At 49.9% G+C, this 14596-nt stretch overlaps 8 protein-coding genes across 8 annotated transcripts; 5 read left to right on the forward strand and 3 right to left on the reverse strand.

The window, feature by feature from the left end:
- Positions 1-50: 50 nt before the first annotated feature.
- COCSADRAFT_94110 (uncharacterized protein) lies at positions 51-1225 on the forward strand (the record flags this gene model as incomplete). The annotated part of the gene is made up of 3 exons (XM_007703692.1): positions 51-124; positions 179-386; positions 443-1225. 3 exons carry the CDS (start codon positions 51-53, stop codon positions 1223-1225), a joined length of 1065 nt encoding a protein of 354 aa, XP_007701882.1.
- A 165-nt stretch (positions 1226-1390) lies between these two features.
- COCSADRAFT_221991 (uncharacterized protein) lies at positions 1391-3032 on the forward strand. The gene is made up of 2 exons (XM_007703693.1): positions 1391-1803; positions 1855-3032. Exons 1-2 carry the CDS (start codon positions 1751-1753, stop codon positions 2708-2710), a joined length of 909 nt encoding a protein of 302 aa, XP_007701883.1. The 5' UTR covers positions 1391-1750; the 3' UTR covers positions 2711-3032.
- Positions 3033-3306: 274 nt separating this feature from the next.
- Positions 3307-4201, forward strand: COCSADRAFT_182822 (uncharacterized protein; the record flags this gene model as incomplete). Its single annotated transcript, XM_007703694.1, has 2 exons — positions 3307-3944; positions 4009-4201. The coding sequence occupies exons 1-2, from the start codon at positions 3355-3357 to the stop codon at positions 4199-4201; spliced, it is 783 nt and encodes a 260-aa protein (XP_007701884.1). The 5' UTR covers positions 3307-3354.
- Positions 4202-4796: 595 nt separating this feature from the next.
- COCSADRAFT_38454 (uncharacterized protein) lies at positions 4797-6063 on the forward strand. The gene has a single exon (XM_007703435.1). The coding sequence runs from the start codon at positions 4878-4880 to the stop codon at positions 5895-5897; it is 1020 nt and encodes a 339-aa protein (XP_007701625.1). The 5' UTR covers positions 4797-4877; the 3' UTR covers positions 5898-6063.
- Positions 6064-7370: 1307 nt separating this feature from the next.
- COCSADRAFT_146431 (uncharacterized protein) lies at positions 7371-9232 on the reverse strand. Its single transcript, XM_007703695.1, has 3 exons — positions 8930-9232; positions 7825-8868; positions 7371-7773 (listed from the first exon to the last, which is right to left on the reverse strand). The coding sequence occupies exons 1-3, from the start codon at positions 9185-9187 to the stop codon at positions 7552-7554; spliced, it is 1524 nt and encodes a 507-aa protein (XP_007701885.1). The 5' UTR covers positions 9188-9232; the 3' UTR covers positions 7371-7551.
- A 651-nt stretch (positions 9233-9883) lies between these two features.
- Positions 9884-11806, forward strand: COCSADRAFT_172996 (glycoside hydrolase family 51 protein; the record flags this gene model as incomplete). Its single annotated transcript, XM_007703696.1, has 5 exons — positions 9884-9990; positions 10079-10273; positions 10477-10604; positions 10652-10740; positions 10805-11806. The coding sequence occupies 5 exons, from the start codon at positions 9884-9886 to the stop codon at positions 11804-11806; spliced, it is 1521 nt and encodes a 506-aa protein (XP_007701886.1).
- A 72-nt stretch (positions 11807-11878) lies between these two features.
- Positions 11879-12772, reverse strand: COCSADRAFT_94081 (uncharacterized protein; the record flags this gene model as incomplete). The annotated part of the gene is made up of 1 exon (XM_007703697.1): positions 11879-12772. One exon carries the CDS (start codon positions 12770-12772, stop codon positions 11879-11881), a length of 894 nt encoding a protein of 297 aa, XP_007701887.1.
- Positions 12773-13044: 272 nt separating this feature from the next.
- Positions 13045-14471, reverse strand: COCSADRAFT_342827 (uncharacterized protein; the record flags this gene model as incomplete). The annotated part of the gene is made up of 1 exon (XM_007703698.1): positions 13045-14471. Exon 1 carries the CDS (start codon positions 14080-14082, stop codon positions 13045-13047), a length of 1038 nt encoding a protein of 345 aa, XP_007701888.1. The 5' UTR covers positions 14083-14471.
- Positions 14472-14596: the final 125 nt, after the last annotated feature.

Genomic DNA, 14596 nt, shown 5'->3' on the forward strand with positions numbered 1-14596 from the left:
TATATCATTGTAATCGCCACGCGTACGCGACTCAGACTGTGCCATTCACCATGTCTCACACTTGGCTGCAGAAGAAGCGCAAAGCCGACCTGATTGACCTTGCACAGAAGGCTAGACTCCCCGAGTAGGCTCAAATCGATCTTGCGCGTATGCCGCCAAACTAATACTCGCCCCGCAGTGCGGATGGTTTGTTGAAAGATGACTTGGTGGAATCGCTGGCAAAACATCTGAACACCAATGAGACGACATTTGCCAAACTCCCAGAATTCCGCGACTACTATGGTCGCAACGGGTCGCCTGTGAAGCGCGAGCGCTCGTCGCCTACGGCACCTGTTACTGTAACCAAGACGACGCGCCGACGTACAATTATCAAGGAGCCTTCGTACGTCATACCCCAAGCACGCGACGCGTTGTGCGCTGAGACTAATACCTTCGCAGTGAGGAGGAGCCTAAGCCTGAACGTACTCCAGCTGTAGAGCGCAGCACGGCTATAGAGCGCAGAAGTGCCTTTGAGAACAGTGCCGTACAGTCGCGAACGCCTAAGCCAGTTTCCCGACGCGTCTCTGAAATCGCCCCTCAAGTTGATATTCCCCCATCGCCTGCGCAACTAGCTGAAGTTGCAGACCAATCGCTTCAGATTGTAAAGACAAAGGCCACTGAAATATGGGACAGGACCAGGATCGACGAGTTGAAGGAGTTTATCCGTGAAAATGCGAGCTCCGTTGCTACTATTCAGACGATAATTCTGCTCATTGAGGCTGTAGGACTCCAGTGGAACACGCTTGGTACAACACCTCTATTTGCTACGCCCGCTGCGCTCGCTTCATACTCCAACAGCCAGGAGATCAGAGGTCCCAACGGCTGGGCACTTCTGACGGCCGATTGGTGGGCGCCCGCAACCCTTTGGTCACTGACCAGCTGGGTCCTGCCGCTCTTCTTCTCATACTTCTTCAACCTGACTCTCCGTTCAAACACCTCCCGCAAATCAGATGATCGCCAGTATCCCGCTGATCCCCTTATCTTCAACATCGCAAGGGCGATATTGGCTTACAGTGCGTACCGGGACACTACCAACGCGTCTCTCGTCCCGAAGGCTTGGGGTCCTTTCTCTGAGTATGCAGTAGCCCGCGTTGGGAACCACGTGCCTGGAGGATATTACGGTCTACAAATCAGCTCAATTGTCGGTATCCTTGTTAGCTTGTACGATGCTGCGTTGAAGAAATAAGCAATCATTAGCTCAGGACAAAAATACGACAGAGATTGGAGAGATTGGATCTTTGATGCTCTATCCTCGGTGGCGTTTGGGATTTGATACCAGGCATAGCAGTATAGCAGCAGGCTAGATCTTCGGAACGTTTTTGTTGAATTCATTTCATCGTCATCAGCGATTATTCTTATCATGTATGGTTTGTACTCCTACATGAAGACTTCAAACAAGCAAAGTTACACAAAGACCATGTCAGATTTGTGTAACATGAATAATTGTGGGGAGCATAGTGATGTAATCACCAGTATGGAGAGTTAAGCTTTTGGGCCGCCTACACTCGCTTCAACGGCCTTAGCGTGGTGGCGCCGCACATGCGGGCCGTTTCGCTCTTACAATGGACGCTACGTTCTTACTGTACATCCACACTATTCTCACTTTGCCGGTCTAGCCCCAATCTACATCTCCAATTATCTTCATTTACCCAAAAGAGTAGTCTTACTCCCAGCGTCTCACGTGATCGTATACTGAACTTCACTTTCCAAAATGGCTGCAAACTTTCTACAAATGCTCGAAAACATGCAGCCGCGGTCTAAGCGGTGAGCACCAGCGGCCCAGGTGGGCGACCCTTCGCTGACATATACGCGAAGCACGATAGAGGACCTGATAAACTCTAATGATCAGCTCGCTGGCATGGACGGCATGGAACTCAGAGGCTGGACCCAAGCCAATCCCACTGCGCCTAGCCGTGATCTGAAAGATCCAGTGGGCCAAACTCTCCTCGCCGCGTTCAATGGAGAATTCGATGCGCTACAAAACTATTGCGAGATGATGATTAAACAGCTGGGCGGAGATGAAAACGCACGCGAGACCGTCAGACAGGACATGTATGCAAAAAGATGGGGTCCTAGCAAAACCCCCGTCTACTCAATATTACTACCAGCACTCCACATGCTACCAGGAAAGAAGGAGGAGCTACTCGGAATAGTAAAGTATCTTGCAAATGACTTGAAAGTACCAGTGGACGGAAAGGACGTCCTAGGCTCTACAGCACTTTTCTGGGCCATATCCACAAAGCCCTATGTACAGCCCGAATTTGCGCAAATCCTCTTCGACGCAGGAGGTTCCGTCAATACCAAGAACAGGTTTAATGCTACTCCAGCGAGTGAAATAGCACAAGCAGATCTCCACGGAGACACTACCAAGAACGTGCAAATGATGAAGTGGTACATTGAGCATGGTGGCGATATCGAAAACAAAGATAGCGATGGTATGAGTGTCAAGATTTTGGTTGAGATGATGAAGAAGAAGGTGCCACAGATGGCTGAGGTGATTCAGAATGGGAGGGGAGAGAGGAAAGAAGGGAATTGCACGACATGTGGGAGGAGTCCCAAGGGTGAAAAGACGTTTCCAGCTTGTGCAAAGTGTAAGAAGGCGAGGTACTGCTCGCAGGAGTGTCAGAAGGTGGACTGGAAGATGCATAAGAAGACGTGCGTTGCTTCGTAGGCGAATGGGACATTGAAGAATTGAAGGGGTGGGGTAGGGCGAACCGAGAGTATGCTCTGAAAGTGCTGAAATTGCCTATTCAATATGAGGGGATCGGCGCGTTCTGCGGGGTATATTACCTCGGTGACTTTGTCAATTGTATAGATTCATGTCTCTAAGCATGTCGGAGCAGCCGGACGAAAGCTGCTTGCTTCAATCCGCTAAAGTTACAGCCAAGATTACCCCGCGTATGCATCACCGGTAACTGACCTGGAGAAACACTACCTGTGCTTAGTTCCCAGAGTTGTTGTAGGTATTGAAAGCTAAAGCATAGTAGAGCTAAACCACATGCACCTGGTATTTTTCACAGTGTTTGTGCTCAAATTCAAAACAAGCTTTACTGCAGCACTGATGGCTAGTAGTGGTATTTGTTACGCGTCAATAAATAATTGAATGAGAACTCGACTATTACTGCGCATTGTACAAGTATGACCACATCAGTTCTTGGCATTCGCTGTCCCAGCTCTCATATATATGTATATATAAACCCTTTATGAACTCATCTTTCGCATTAAAACATTCGATCTTGAGAAGGCGATTTGCGCATCATTGATCAACGCAGTCAGAACCAAATCAACGTCAACGCTTAACCCGAACCTCCAACAATGTCGTCTCAAGTTTCCTACCCATCTCTACGTGGCAAGGTCGTTGCAGTTTCAGGCGCAGCATCGGGCATGGGCCTTGCAGCTGCTAAGCTACTTTACCCGATGGGAGTCAAGCTCTCCTTAGCTGATATCAACAAAGCCGGCTTGGATGAAGTAGCCAAAGCTCTGAGAGCTTCCAACCCATCCGGTACCGACAACATTATCACAACCGTCGTCAACGTCAACTCTTCATCTGAAGTTGATAATTGGATCCAAGCCACAGTCGCCAAGTTCGGTGCTCTCAACGGTGCAGCTAACTTCGCCGCCGTCGGCAGCGAGCTAACAAAGGTTGTAGATACGACTGATGAAGAATGGAGGAAGATTCAAGGCGTTAACAGCGACGGCACGTTCTATGCAGTGAGAGCGCAGCTACAAGCTATGATTAAGCAAAATAGCGGAGGTAGCGTCGTGAATTTAGCAAGCGTCGCAGGCGTGGTCGGTCGCTATTCATGTGCGTCTTACACATCGAGTAAGCACGGCGTTGTTGGCTTGACAAAAGCTGCTGCTAGAGAAGTGGCGCCTTTAGGAATTCGAGTTAATGTTGTTGCACCGTAAGTGCCCTGTTTTACTTTTAGTCACGGGCTGCTAGGTGTAGAGACTAATGCGAGATGGCAGAGGTGCAATCGACACGCCGATGTTTGATAAAGCTGCAACCCCGGAGGCAAGAAAGTTCCTGATAAACGAGACTCCTTTGGGAAGAATGTCACATGCCGATGAGGTGGCTCGTTTAGTGATTTTTTTGCTGAGCGATGAGAGTAGTTTTGTGACGGGTGCGGTGTATGTTGCTGATGGAGGAATGATCAGCTGATGGAGAAACTGGAATAAGAATGAACGGAAGAGCCTGTTTGATTGTTCCGTTTTTTTTTCGTCTCAGTTTCTGGACTGTTTTAGGCTAGCGGGTGTTAGTCAGCGTTACGGCTGAAAATAACCAGATTAGAGTAGAGAATGAAGGCGCTGTTATCCGTTCTATAGAGGTATTCTAGCAATCGTGTGAGGATCATGTGATGTGCTAGTTCTGTCAGAAACTAACAGATCTTTTATGGTTGAATCGTAAAAAGGAGTCTTCAGCTGTATCCAGAGGTCTAGGGTTACTCCTAGAAGAAGGATCTATGTCATCTACTAGCTTTAAGATATACGGTTTACTAGATGAGATGGCATTTCCAGTACCATTTCCCAAATGAAGCCTAGATATGGTCAGCTGCACACGAAAAACGGAATCGAACTGAACCGAACCTAAATCAAATGCGAGGAACGCAAGTATGTGGCGCTATATGGCAGATGCATGTAGATATGATCGTGTTTCGCATTATCATAATCCTAATGGGGTCCAAGAGTGGGGGCGGGGAACTCCTTTGTACGTATCGTCATCTACAAAGCACCGACGTCACGTTTATAGCGCGCTTCCCCAAAATTCTGAATATCACCCCAGGAAAGTTTGTTTCGAGACACCCAAGGACCCTTTTCTCAGGTAATCAGCAATAAAGATGCGGCTGGATCCAAACGGCGACGGCGCCACCTTCCCCAAGCGCTCAGCTCTTCCTCACGTATCAGGCACCCCGAAAGGTAACGCCTGGTTCTGGGGCAGCGCCGACGAACTCGGCCGCTTGAACCTGCTTACCCCCGAACGAACACTCGCAACCGTGCAAGAAAACGTCAAAACAGGTGATTCCATCTCTCTCGATCTCCCCCTTAACGTCCCCGGCCCAGCTCTCTTCGGCCGCCAGGGGCTCAAACACCGCATCCGATCAGCTGTCAAAGGCGCCTATGATGACGAAGTATCGTACAACACGCAAAGCAGCACCCAGTGGGACGGCTTCCGCCATTTTGCCCACCCAACGTACGGATGCCACTACAATGGCGTCTTGTCAGATGACATCATGACGAATGTCAATGACGACGGGGAAGACGGCGAGGAGGCCCCTGAGCAATCGCGTAAACTGGGTATAGATGCTTGGGCGAAGAAGGGAATCATTGGGCGCGGCGTGCTCCTCGACATATGGTCTTGGTCGCAAAAACAAGGCAAAGAATACGATCCGTTTACCAGATATGCCATTACGGCCGAGGATTTGAAGGCGTGCGCAGAGAGTCAGGGGACCGGGTTGCGCACAGCGGACATTCTGCTGGTTAGGACTGGGTGGCAGGAAAGATATAACGCGTTTTCTGCCGCTGAAAAGTCGGATTTGGCTGCGCTGGCGCTGGATAAACATTTCTATGCCGGACTGGCATCCGATGAGGAGATGAAGGATTTCTTGTATGATGGATATTTTGCGGCGGCTGCGACGGATTGTGTGGGTTTTGAGGTTTGGCCGCCGGCGAGTTGGGAAGGGAGTTTACATGCTAATATGCTTCCGCTGTGGGGTATGCCGATTGGAGAGCTTTGGAACTTGGAAGAGTTGAAGAGTAGGTGCGAGAAGGAGGGGAGGTGGAATTTCTTGCTTGTGAGCAAGCCAGCGGATATACCGGGCGGTGTGGCATGTGTGCCAAATGCTGTGGCGATTTTTTGAGAAATTGGAGGGAAAGTGTCAAGGCATTAATGATTCAATGTGGAGACCTGACATCGTTCTATCATCGTTCTATGAGCTTGAGGCGTTTATGTTTTTTAATTTAGTTATTGGATATATCGCAGTGCGATAATCGTTAATAATTCTAGTCCCACTGTTGAAATAACCCTACCTATCACCCTAAAGCTAAGTATCCTTTGATAAACTGTTATTAACTAAGCTTCTAACTCGTCACCACCTCATCCTGAAACGCAACATGCAAAACAGAATGATATGTCCCTTCTGGCCGTCGAATATACTTTAAAAACACCCTCGCATCCACCACCTCTACTGTCTGCAGTCAGGTTCAGTTCCCTGGTCTCACGCCATTTTTCAGTGGCATGGATGAAGGAAGCCATTAGCGGGATCGTCTGCTCCAATATGTGGAACAAATTGATGCGCAAATTTTCGTCTTGCACAAGCAATCCCCAGAGAGGGCTGTGGCGTAGTCATCCCTCAGTCATCTCGCTGAGGAATTTGGCCGTCATGGCGACGATTTCTGCATACGCAGTAGTCCGTTAAGGCCTATTCGTACCATATTTTCCCTTGGTAGGAACAAATCGATGTCTCTAGAAGATACCTGGGTCCAAATTGATTTTCTTTTTTTGATTGGGCATTTCACTTCCGCCAAACGCACTGACGAAGTTCCGTGAGTGGGTTGGCTAGTATGGCGATATTTATTGAGTTCAAATTGGATGGCACCATTGGGTTGTTTGAATTTACTAGAGGCTGTCAAGATGGTTTTTGATAATCAAGTTCCTCGTTCCTTTTGTTTCGCTTGGAAAATATGCCTATAGGTAACACGATATTGTGATGTGACCGCTGAAGGAAAGATGCAATCGCGAAGAGTAATGTTCGTAAGCAGGAAAGCTGGTAGGATATGAAGTGAAGAGAGAAGAAGATGTTGCAGTGCTGTCAAATGTATACAATCATATATAGGACATCAAATAGAGATACTCACACGCACTTTGTATGTCCACGCTGGGTCATTTGCTATTCCGCTGTGGGTCAGCATTGACCTAGAGGACGCGTGGGGGTTGCCAAGAATTGATGTCATTTAACCAAATTTGCCTACGTATGTCTAATCAACCGCAGCTCCAAAGCATAACGAATACTTACCCAGTTCACGGATACCAGAACGGCCTTACCAAAGCACTTTACAGTAACAGCTTCATCATGTTCGACACCCCACCTCGGGCTATTCTGACCCATGGGCTATAATGCATTGCCCGTGTGACCACCCTGGGATGAAGTAAGCATCTATCCGATGCATATCCTGTAGACGCGTCGGACCGACTTCCTTGTTTGACCAAATCGCATTTATCCCGGTGGCTTGCACTGCCCATCCATTCGGTTATACCGTGCCAACTATCAACTAGCGTAACCTTGTTTTTGGAGTGTGAGCGGGTAATTTTGAATTTGGTTCCCTGGAAAGCGATATCCGGGTATATCACTCAAACATGAAAACAGTATCGCGAACATACACGAAGAGAACACCTCTGCTCAAGAAATTTACGTCAACGCGTTCATTGTGCGTCTAGCTTCTATCTTTTCATGTTGTTGGTATGCCAGAAGCAACATCAAGATACAATAGCCCAACTCAGGCACATTGTTGCATCTAGTGCTTCGACTCAATTACATTCTCTGCGTGGGAAATAGAACCCTGCTTCGCAGCAACCTCTTCGACGCGACGATCAATGTCTGGCACAAAGTCGCGTTTGTTCATTCCAGGTACGAAAAGCGGGGCGTTGGTAAAGAGGTACTTCATCTCTTCAAGCGGGCGCTTAGCAGTCTCGGGAAGGAAGCAGTAGAAGAAAATGGCGTTGGTCAGGTTGCAAACCTAATATTTGGTCAGTTTTCAATCGAGAATGAATCGTAAAAGAACACTTACGACGAAGAGCAGATAGAACTTCCAGCCAGCATCTGCCATGCCAACTCCAGTGGTTTGTCCAATCATGGTATTGAACGCAAAAGAAGTCATAGTAGCGATGGAAACACCCTTGGAACGGGTCTTGGTATCAAAAATCTCTGCAGGAATGATCCAAGAGAGAGGTCCACATGTGGAGCTGAAGCAGAAGTTGTACGCCCAAGTAACAACAATGAAGCCCCATGCGGCGGCCGCATTTCCACTGCTACCTGGTGGGAAAACAGCCAACATGACAGTCGCAATGATGAAAGTAACGCAGTTGCCGAGATTACCGCCGATAAGAGTCCAGCGGCGTCCCAATCGATCGATGAAAGCGATGCAGAGCGCTTGTCCGCAAAGAGCGAGAACCGAGGAAATGGCCTGGTACTTGAGGGCGTCAGAGCCGTTGATACCAATTTGAGCGTAGATCTTGACGGAGTAGTACTGGATAGCCGAAACACCAGTCATTTGAACGGACGCCTGAATAGCGCAGGCGAGAAAGAGACGGCGGAAGCACGACCTGTCCTTGAAGAGCTCGCCATACGACTTGGCCGAATTCTCGCGCTCAAAGCTAATGGCTTCTTGAATCTGCTGGTACTCTGCCATGACCCACGTATCTGACTCGTTGCCGTTTGCATGGAGCTTCGCCAGGTTGCGAAGACCCTGCTCGCTCTTGCCTTTGCTGATAAGCCATCTGGGAGACTCAGGGAAGATCATGATGAGTGCGGCTAGAAAGACGGCTGGAACGACTTGGATACCAAGCGATGTGCGCCATTGGCCATTATCATCGTCTGCAAAGCCGATATCACATCCATAACTGATCCAGGCTGCTGCGAGGGCACCAATGCCCAGCATGAACTGTACCAGAGCTGTAACTCGTCCACGAATACTGGGGTGGACCAACTCTGATTGGTACATGGGAACAATCATGACGAGGAAACCAACACCAACACCAGCAAGGGCGCGTCCGGCATAGAGATAAGATAGCGATTGTGCGCCAGTTTGTAGTGCACCTCCGAGGATAAAGACCTGATATTGCGCTTTCGGTTAGCAAATTTCATGTGCTCTAGGAGCTTTTGACAATCCTTACCAATGCACCGATCAGAATGGTGAGTCGACGACCAAGCCTGTCACCAGCGGGACCGGCGAAAAAGGCGCCAAAGAAAGCACCACCGGTGAAGACCGACACAACTGCTCCAGTTTCATCTTCTGTGGGGTTGAACTCTGCATTGAAGGCTGGCGAAGAAATAACTTGGGCAATGACACCAAGATCGTAACCGTACAGCAACGAACCAAGCGATGCAAACAGGCCCACGAGGAACTGGTACACTTTGGGAGGGAGCGCCATGGCGACTGCAGCTGGGGTGGGGAGGACTGCAGAAAGGTAGGGAGCGGTAGGTAAGACAGGCCAACGACGAGCAGCCTCCCTTGCTCTTTATACTGGGTACATTGCCGTGTCTCTGCTAGGCTGGTATCACCCCATGGCTGTCCAAGTCTGGGGAACGCATGCAAGCGACTATACTCCACCATCTCCACAAATGGCGGGGATATTGACTCGATTCCGCGTTTATTACCTCCGCAACCCGCGTGTTGATCCCTGTCACAGCGGTTGTCGGTGGAATGCCCGAGGCTCGGTTCAAATCAAACCGATGTATACATTCGGCGCCAGTCCAAATGGGTTAGCATCTGCACGCGGAGGCCTGAATTGGGAGATACATCATCACACCACTGGTGGGATTTGTCTTGGCTGCCCGAACCTAAACACGGGTGGTTTACTCCAAACGGCTCAAGTGCAGTGTATGCCAGACGTGTGATGTGATGATGCGTGCAGCCTAAATTCCACGAATGAGCATGTCATTTTGTGCCGGAGGCACCAGCTGACTTTGTACTAGGGCCCGCACCTAGGTGTAAACCACATGCTACGCCATGAAGCTTTCTATGACCTCGAGCAGGTCGTACCACTATCAACTTACAATTGAAAACCTGGACCTCGTCTTCTTTGCTCCTGTCACCACCTCTAGGGCAATTGTCAACCTTATCCATTATGGCGTCCTTTACCAGAATCGAAGAGAGCGAAACCCCCTCCATCTCTATCAACCCCTCCCATAAGGTTGCTAAGATCAATGATAACCTCTATGGTGGATTTACCGAGTAAGCTTGACAATGGCGCCCTATCAGCTGGGGTTTTTCGAAATGTGCATTTCTTTGTTTTTCCCTCGGCTAACAAGCCACGCACCAGGCACATGGGTCGATGCATATACGGCGGCATTTACGATCCCGGCAACCCTCTCTCAGACGAGCGAGGTTTCCGTAAAGACGTCATTGAGGCTTTCAAAGAGCTCAAAGTGCCTGTGGTGCGTTACCCAGGCGGAAACTTTGTTGCAACGTATCATTGGCTTGATGGCGTTGGACCAAAAGAGAATAGGCCTAAGAGGTAGGACCATCATCGTATTCACTAGTGTCTTGCCTGAGCCTCGGTCGACAATTCCACATTCAACAAAATCTTCCATGTGTCAACAAAAGACCAGTGGTTTATTTCAGGTCCGCTTACAGGGTCCATCACCCTGCGGAGATCTACCACCAAGCATTTCGGAAGAGTGAACCCTAGAGAGGATATTGGGACTAATGCGGCGCCAGGCCTGAGCTTGCATGGATCGGCATCGAGCCCAACACCTTCGGAACTGATGAGTTCATGCAATGGTGCGAAGAGGTTGGCACTGAGCCTTACCTTTGCTTGAACTTTGGCACTGGCACTTTGGACGAAGGTATGCAATAAAGTGGATCTACTGTCACATCTGACTGATTCCAATAGCTCTTGGATGGCTTGAATACTGTAACTCGGACCGAGATACATACTACGCCAACCTTCGACGCAAGAATGGCCGCGAAAAGCCTTACAATGTGCGTTAACTCCAGATCGTGCGGGTCGTGGCTTGCACTAGCAGTCTGCTAACTTTAGTGATAGGTTAAATACTGGGCTCTCGGAAACGAGTGCTGGGGTCCATGGCAAGTGGAGCAGATGACCAAAGAAGACTACGCTAAGAAGGCTTACCAATGGGCCAAGGCATTGAAGCTCCTCGACCCAACCATCACCACCATCTTGTGTGGAGAGACTGGATACTCATCCTGGGACTACTACGTGCTAAACCAATGCGTCAAGTTGGATGTTCACGGCCTCAGCGGCGACATGACCAAGAGCTTGATTGACATGCACTCGATCCACATCTACACTGCAGACAAGGAGCACCTCCCCAACGCCACAGCGCCCCGCGCGGCCGAGCGAGCAATCCAAATGGCCTCTAGCCTCATCGACCTCGCCCGTATTGAAAATAACGTGCCGGAAACCGTGCCGCGCCAAACCATCTGCTTCGACGAATGGAACGTCTGGGACCCCGTGCGCGCCCCCGGAGAACAGGGTGCAGAAGAGAAATACACCCTCTCCGACGCCTTGGCCGTAGCCAACTTCCTCAACGGCTTCATCCGCCAGGCAAAAGACGTGGGTATGGCTACTGTCGCGCAGAGTGTCAACGTCATTTCTCCGCTCATGACTACCAAGGAGGGTCTTGTCAAGCAAACTACTTGGTGGCCTCTTCTTCTCTTCTCAAAGTACATGCGTGGTCACACTATTGCGCTCAATGTGCGTACGCCCGAGTACAATGGCCGCACAAATCCCAAGTGGATCCGCGGTACCATTGAGACGCCGTATCTGGACTGCAGTGCTGTGCTCAGTGATGACGGCTTTGTTAACCTTGCTGTTACGAACATACATGAGACACGCGATTTCGAAGTTGAAATCCCTGGGCTGAAGGCCGACAAGGTCGAGGTGCATACGGTCACCGGGGAGAATATTGGGGTTGTGAATACGAATGGGGAGCAGAAGGTGGGAATTAAGGAGAGTAGTTGGGATGGAAAGGGTAAGTTCACGTTTGGAAAGCATTCATTTACGCTACTCCGATGGAAGGCTTAAGCCTTGATTATCATGACTAGATATGCAAATAGACAATATCATTAGATTTCTTGAGAAAAAAATATGATCAAGTTACCACTCTCCAGTATCCATATACTTCTTCACCATCAAAAGTACCATATCCCTATATTCCCTCAGCACATCCGCATACACGAACAAAAAGTACGACCCAACAACCACCGATCCCGGCAACAGAATCAATAAGACGAAGTACTGTACCATGCCCCACCACGCACTCTCCAACCCCCTCCGCATAGCCTTCTCCTCCTGCACAACCGGAAACCCCTCCTTGGGCGCCTCCACCCCCAAAAACCCACACAACGCCTCCCACCCCACCTCCCCATCCATATCAAGCTCCAGCAGCCGCTCGTTAGGAACCACACTCCTCACCTCCTCATAATGCCTCTCGTACGCCGCTTTCGACGCAGCCCCGCCATACTGATTCCCACTATGCACTTTGAACGCCGAATGCACAAGCTGCATCAGCGGTGCTAGTTGCGTGAGATTGAATTGGCGACAGAAAGTAAATAAGCGCCATGTATCCAGGCACCAGATACTTTCCCGCATGCTACTTTCCCAATCTGCATAATTGCGTAGAGTGAGAATGACTTTGGCATCGGGATACGCTTCTACTAGTTCTTTTGCAAACAGACAGCCTGGCAGGTCGGTCACGACGTCGTAATCCGCGAGGAGTTTGTCAAAGTCTTCTTTCCCATACGGCGCTTGGTTGCGTTGATAGGAGGGACGGTCTGAAGGTGGGAGTAAGGTGAGGTTGATTGCTTCTTGCCACAAAGTGAGGTCGGAGGTGTTGGAGAGCACGTTGCGCATTTGGTGGGGGGTGAAGCCTAGTTTGCGGAGTGCGAGGGTGATGGTGGTTGTGCCGGTGCGGCACATGCCTAGGACAAGGATGCGCATGGGCTTCTTGCGCACCCGCGAGGTGGTGTCGATTAATCGTTGGGATGCCATTTTGCGATTGATTGTGTGTTGAATGGGAGTTTTCAATCTGAAGGAGGGAAATCCCAATGTTGAAAGTATGCCGAGAGATGAAGAGACGTGGTGGGTATGAGGTGCAGCGGCGTGGTTCCGGATTAGGCTAATTAGCGGCATGTCGGGTGAACAGGGCCGCATGTGCGAGCCGCAGGTCTGGGACGCCTAGTTCTCTCCGCTGGGTAGTAGCGGGATTGAGCATAGTAAACGCTATCCGTTGGTAGGATGATAGACTAAAAAATACATTCAGCTCAGGACCGGCCCGTGAGCTGGGTCTGCCATTTCGAGATGTACGTGGACGTCAACTCGTGCATTTCCATAGTATACGGCGATTCTGGATCCTCCATGTGTCGTAGTTTGTACGCCTTATTCGCCCAATCCGTGGCAGATTGCCAGTTTTCCAATTTGGCAAAGCTGAGGGCGACGATGCGGTAAGCTCTCGCGTAGTAGTCGGCAAGGCCCTCTGCTTGTACAAGCTGGGCAAGCTGAACGCTCACTTCAGCGCTCTTGCGGGCATGTTCTACTTCGGCCTTGGTCTTCGGGGGATCGAGAAGTAGCTGGCTGTCAAACCTATCAAAAGCGTTTTTGATAGTGATGCGACGGTTGTCGCTGGCCTCGCTGGCTGTGCGCTTCTGAGCACATGCCTCGCACTGGCATTTGAAGCCATATTGATCGAGCAGCTTCTGTCGGTCCTCTTGCGCAAGCAAAAGCGAAATGTAAGAGACGGAGAACTCTTCTCCAGCCTTGATCTTTCGGCTAGCAAAGACAATGTGCTTATTGAGCCTCTCGCTCCAGTAGTAGCTCGTGTTTGGTCGACACGAATGGTTGATGCGAGCGATTCTTGGGAACAAGCTGAACTTGTCACCGGTATTGTACGCATTTGTGCGGAATATGGTCCCCAGTGTCTCTGACTGCGTGTTCACCGTACCGTTGGCATAATAAGATAGCGCCAAGACCTGCTCTTGTGCGCTGGGCGAAAGCATTTTGAATTCGTCGTAGACTAGTTTTGCAACAGCAGCCATAGGATTCTCGCTTCCCTTTGTGAGTTTGGAACGGCTGATCCTAATGACGGGCGATTCGCGCATGACAATGTCGCCAATATCAAGATCGCGCATGGCGAAGACACCCAAGCCTTTGCCATTGGTGGGCTCGACTATATAGACGTCTGGAGGCCCTCTACAAATGGGACGAAGGAGATGGTTGGCTGTGTGGTAGTTCGAGCATGTTGCACTATAGGCAAGCGCGGAGAATGGAAAAAAGACAGCGACAGAGGTCGACTTGACAAACATGGTGGCTTTTGGAGGGAATTGAAAGATTGAGTAAGAAGAACTAAGCAATGGGTGTTTTGAGCTTTTAGATGCTTACCCTGATAGCGTACAAATACATACTTGGGTTTGAAACGGGTTTCGTTTGGACATTTGTGCAACATGACACTCGCGCAGAATCATACTCAGCCATGTTACGAAACGCGAAAGTCTACAAATCTCTGAGACGGTGTTGCGTGGCTTTGATCGGCATTCGTAGTGTCGTAGCTCTATGAGTGTGTTGATCATCTAAGGTGTTCCGAAGAGCGGAAGCGTGCCGCCCCGCAGTACGGATACGTAACGTTCGGCGCAAGTGAGGTGTGCTTGGGGTGAAGATAGTCCTTCTGGTTTGCACATGTAGCGCCTTGTTGAAGATAAGAGGTTGAAACAGTATCAACTTTCGACGAAAAATCCCCGGCCCGACGACTGATGTCATCCGACAACCGTTGCCGCGATCGCAGCTTCCCCGCGCCTGTGGGGCAACCAGCTGTTGTTAAAC

Source organism: Bipolaris sorokiniana (assembly GCF_000338995.1).
Source record: "Bipolaris sorokiniana ND90Pr unplaced genomic scaffold COCSAscaffold_10, whole genome shotgun sequence".
Taxonomy (NCBI): Eukaryota; Fungi; Ascomycota; class Dothideomycetes; order Pleosporales; family Pleosporaceae; genus Bipolaris; species Bipolaris sorokiniana.

Excerpts from the sequence above, each read along its gene's own strand:
- COCSADRAFT_221991 (XM_007703693.1), top strand. The coding sequence starts at position 1,751 with ATGGCTGCAAACTTTCTACAAATGCTCGAAAACATGCAGCCGCGGTCT. Across the intron at positions 1,804-1,854 it reads ATGCAGCCGCGGTCTAAGCG|CACGATAGAGGACCTGATAA; the intron begins GTGAGCACCAGC and ends ATATACGCGAAG.
- COCSADRAFT_38454 (XM_007703435.1), top strand. The coding sequence starts at position 4,878 with ATGCGGCTGGATCCAAACGGCGACGGCGCCACCTTCCCCAAGCGCTCA.
- COCSADRAFT_146431 (XM_007703695.1), bottom strand. The coding sequence starts at position 9,187 with ATGGCGCTCCCTCCCAAAGTGTACCAGTTCCTCGTGGGCCTGTTTGCA. Across the intron at positions 8,869-8,929 it reads CCATTCTGATCGGTGCATTG|GTCTTTATCCTCGGAGGTGC; the intron begins GTAAGGATTGTC and ends GCGCAATATCAG. Across the intron at positions 7,774-7,824 it reads AGTTCTATCTGCTCTTCGTC|GTTTGCAACCTGACCAACGC; the intron begins GTAAGTGTTCTT and ends ACCAAATATTAG.